The 4618-nt window shown below is 56.1% G+C and overlaps 1 protein-coding gene across 1 annotated transcript in view; it reads left to right on the forward strand.

Moving 5' to 3' along the window:
• The first annotated feature begins 3325 nt into the window (after positions 1-3325).
• The window catches only part of SOX17 (SRY-box transcription factor 17), a 2048-nt gene continuing 755 nt past the window's right edge, over positions 3326-4618 (forward strand). Inside the window, exons 1-2 of the mRNA XM_029924007.1 lie at positions 3326-3805; positions 4359-4605. Coding sequence (XP_029779867.1) covers positions 3499-3805; positions 4359-4605 — 554 coding nt within the window. The 5' untranslated portion in view covers positions 3326-3498. The remainder of the gene's footprint in view (positions 3806-4358; positions 4606-4618) is intronic.

Below are 4618 nucleotides of genomic sequence, written 5' to 3' on the forward strand. Positions count from 1 at the left end.
GGCCGCGCTCCACCGCCGCACGCCGCCTCCCGCCGGCCTCCCGGAGGCGGCCGCGGGCGCGCGATTTATAAATGCAAAGGCCTTATTGTTATGCTTTGTTCCGGGGACACCATTGTCTACTCCCGCCCGGCGCCGGCGGCGCGCACTCCCTTCCCCGCCCCCCAGGACTCGCTCCCCGCAGCCAGCCCGGATCTGTCTGGGTGCCCGCCGCCTTCCCTAACGACTTGAAAGCCCTCTGTCCGGCGCCCGCTCCCCGAGCTTCGAGAACACAGCAGCCTGCGGGAAACCGCCCAGTCTTGCCTGCTCACTCCGGCCCCGGGGGGAAAAGCGCGGCTCCGACTCCCCCGGGGCCGAGCCGCAGCTCGTCACCTACCCGGGTTCATTTCTGCGCCCGCTGGCCCAAGGCCCCAAGTGGCAACGGGCACAGCTCCTGCTGGGCCAGTCGCTTCCTCGCCCAGCCTTTCGAGCCTCGAGTCTGGCCTGGGGACCGTGCGTGCAATTAGTAGCCGGGAACCCAGAGAGCCTGGACTGTGCAAGGCAAACGCACCCGGCCGGCGACACCAGCGGGTGTACGAGGCTCCTAGTCGAGAAACTTGTTTGTCATCCCCCCCAACACTCCTCCCCCGCGAAGCCCCCGCGTAAATCTCTCGTGTTGAGAAAAGCAAGACTCGCAGGAAACCACTCCGGATGTTTGCTGCTTTTCATGTGGCATTTGTGGCTGGCTCTGATAACGTCCAGAGCTAGACTTCCAACCCCGCGTTTAGTAAAGAGCCCGAAATAGAAGAGGCCACACGCACCAAGGACGGGTCTGCGGCGCCGGAGCCCCCGAAGCCCTCCCCCGCCAAATACACGACAAGTGAATGATCAGAAAAAATTAGATCTAGGCAATGGTAGGTAAAAGGGACTAGCCTTGAAAAGGCACCATCATTCCTAACTGGCGATTACTTGATAACTGCCAGGGAAGGCATTCTAAGAAGCTGGGAGAGGGGCGCAAAATCGGAAGGTCCCGCTCCATCCTAGGGGTGCAGAGCTGTCATTTGATTTCTCAGTAATCTACCCTACACGAATCAGTAGTCTGTCTTCAGGAATACGTGCAAATAATAGCGGAGGTCTTCCAGACTGCCTCCCCCAGCGGTTTCTCCCAGCGCCTCTCCCTGGAATGGTGTGGGCCAGAAAAGAACACAAAGTCGAAGGAAATGTACAAGGGTAAATCCATGCATATACATTTTTTTGGACTCACACTCGGATTGAATTTCCTGTACCCAATTTTATTATTATTATTTACAGAACTGATCAAATAGATTAATCTAGGCAGATAAAATAGTTTCTGGAATGGACATTGTCTTTGTGTAGTTTTCAATCTTTAGTCTAAGGAAACTCCTATGAGTTCATAAAAACTTTGGCGCTGATAGAAAATCCGTTTTGAGATATTTGCCAAGCTATTTATCATTATCCAGAAAAATTCGAGATGGCCAAGAAAACAAGAAGCCAGGGGCTATAGGTTGAATTTGCTCTTTCTACTCCTATGGTTTCGTTACTTATCTAACCATTTGCAATGAATGCAATTATGCTTAATTTTTCAAGCCTATATTTATTTCAGAAAAATAAAGCTGTAGAGAAAAGGTATACCATCAGCTAAATTTGTTTACAGCCAGCTGCTTCAAACCACCCATTAAAAGTAACACTTCTCTCTGATTTTCATAAGCAGATTAAAGGTTTTTTTTTCTGGGGTGAACTTCAGAGACCCTGGGACTGGAACCCCTTTCTTAATTTATATGGTGGACGAAGAGTGGCTGGTGGTAGTGAGGGAGGGCAGTCAACACTTCACAGAGCATGAGTCAAAGTAAAGACGCTTACAACAGGGGCGAAGGGGGTGTTTTGGGCCGGGAGTAGCAAAGTCAGAGAAACTGAAGACCAGGGGTTCCTAAGGCGTCATGTTCTTTTTTTTAATGGATGCCACTAATAAGCAGACTTGACAGATGAGTTGTTACTCTAATTTCACACAAAAAGTTGCAGATTTACTTCCCAGACCCCGGATGTAAGCTTCCATGCCCTCATACCCCCACAGTAAACAAAATAAACACTGTTCTGCAAAGGGATGTATTCACTGATTCGCAAAGTTCTGGAATTGTGTAGAAATGGCTGTTAATGGCCTTAGAAAACAACACAAATGTACAAACAAATACACAAACACAGCAGTTTGGTTTAGTGATTAAGAGCTCAAAAGCAGGGCAGACTCCGGGACCTGAATTCCACTCCTGAAGGGCTGTGCTCTCAGGAAAGTTCCTTACCCTCTCTGGGTCTCAGGCTCCTATCCTGTAAAAGTGTCTGCCTCACAGAGTGACAAGGATAAACTTGCTAAGCGTGGAGGCCTGTGCCCTGGAAGTGTAATGGTCTGGTTTAAAAGCCCCACTGGTTTTAGATTTAAACACGGGTTTAATCCTCGTTCAGATTTTCATTTCCGCCTAAAGAAACGTACAGGGATCTCTTGAGAGCTGTGACCTTGCGGTGCCACGGCTTGCCCTTCCCCCATAAGCCGGGCATTTCCATAAATATTGCCGCTAGTGTTAACCACATTTTGCCTCTTCTTTGAACACGTATGAAAACCTTTCTGTTTATTATACACCTCACGGACAGGTTTGCAAGGGTTGCTTCCTCGTTATGAATAAAGGCTTTAAATTTGGGGGGATGTCGGAATATTGGTTACAGAATATCATTCCGTATTTTATCTTGTTTTAGCAATTAGAATCTACTTGGACATAGCATTTTGAGTGTAATAAACACAGCAAGCAAGTGGAGTCCTTTGGGAGGACTTATTTTTTAAATTTATTTATAAACTTTAAAATTTATTATCAACAGTACCTACTGCATTCAATAAAATTTGAATTTTATTGAATTTGAACATTTGAAGAAGAACCCCGTGGGGTTCCTTGGAATATGGAGAGGTCGCCCCGCGCTGAAACCCTCAGCTCTGTAAAAGCGATGCTGAGTTTGTTCACCGAACTACCGTGGCCGAGTACTCCTTTCTACCCCGCGGTTCGGTCAGAATTCCAGAAGGTTTTTCCGTAGTCCCTTTGCTAGTCGGAGGGAACGAAGCGCCAGAGCCCGGTTTCAGCCAGTTTCCCCGGGGGCAGGTGTAGCCTTGGGCGCGGGGCCGGGGAGGGGAGAGGGCGGGCGTGGGGTTGAGGAGAGACTCGGGACACCGGCCGCCGGCTGGGCGTGGGCCTAAGGACGCTCACCCGGCCCGCCCCCGCCACTCCATTGGCCAACATCAGTGCAGAAAAAGGGCCCGGGGCGCCCACTGTGTCACTCGGCCGGTGGGGACGCTGTCTGCGCGGTGGGCTGGGACCGCCCTGCAGCGTCTGCAGCGGGTCGGGCCCGAGAGCCTCGAGCAGCCCGCCGGGCACCTCCGTCCCACGCTCCCACCCCCTCTCCCGCGTCGGGGGAGGCGGTGTGTCCGGCGGAGGGTTGTGGGGCGAGGGGCAGGGCTGGAGCGCCATGAGCAGCCCGGATGCGGGGTACGCCAGTGACGACCAGAGCCAGCCCCGCAGCGCGCTGCCCGCGGTGATGGCCGGGCTGGGCCCCTGTCCCTGGGCCGAGTCGTTGAGCCCCCTCGGGGACATGAAGGTGAAGGGCGAGGCGGCGGCGAGCAGCGGGGCGCCGGCCGGGGCGGCGGGCCGCGCCAAGGGTGAGTCTCGCATCCGGCGGCCGATGAACGCCTTCATGGTGTGGGCGAAGGACGAGCGCAAGCGCCTGGCGCAGCAGAACCCGGACCTGCACAACGCCGAGCTGAGCAAGATGCTGGGTGAGTGCGCGCTGGGGACCCAGGGGGTGCGAGTCGCGGTGCGTGCCGCCAGGGGCCTCCCCCGGGGCCCTCGGCTCTCCTCCCGCGTCCCCTCTCGCTACTCTCCAAACGGAATCCCTGTCATCCGTGCCCAGGTGACCCGGGTGACCGGGGGCGCGGCTACGACGACCCCGGAAAGGTGGCTTCCCCGCGAGTCCCGGCCGCGGCCAGGGCACCCCAGGAGCCACGCCGGCTCGGTCCCGCCGCTTCCCTACTCCTTTCCCGGGGAGGGGACGTTTTCAATTCCTTGAAAGTCTGGGAGCGAGCGAGCTAGGACCTTGCCTGCAGGAGGCCAACTGGAGGCAGGGATGCCCTTAGCGGACCCTCGATCTCTCGGCGTCCCCAAGTGTTCGGCCTCCCGGAGTCGCAGACTTTCCCTCTTTAACTTGACCTCTTCCTCCAGATGCACCATTAAAGGTCGAAGGGGAGAGGTGGGGGCGCAGGTGGGGCCTCTGGGAACGCGAGCGCAGAACGCCAGCCCGACGCCCCTGTCGCCCCTTCTGTGCCACCGCAGGCAAGTCGTGGAAGGCGCTGACCCTGGCCGAGAAACGGCCCTTCGTGGAGGAGGCCGAGCGGCTGCGCGTGCAGCACATGCAGGACCACCCCAACTACAAGTACCGGCCCCGGAGGCGCAAGCAGGTGAAGCGACTGAAGCGGGTGGAGGGCGGCTTCCTGCACGGCCTCGCCGAGACGCAGGCCGCCACGCTGGGCCCGGAGGGCGGCCGTGTGGCCGTGGACGGCCTGGGCCTGCCCTTCCCAGAGCAGGGCTTCCCC

The sequence above is a fragment of the Suricata suricatta genome, chromosome 15 (assembly GCF_006229205.1).
Source record: "Suricata suricatta isolate VVHF042 chromosome 15, meerkat_22Aug2017_6uvM2_HiC, whole genome shotgun sequence".
NCBI lineage: Eukaryota > Metazoa > Chordata > Mammalia > Carnivora > Herpestidae > Suricata > Suricata suricatta.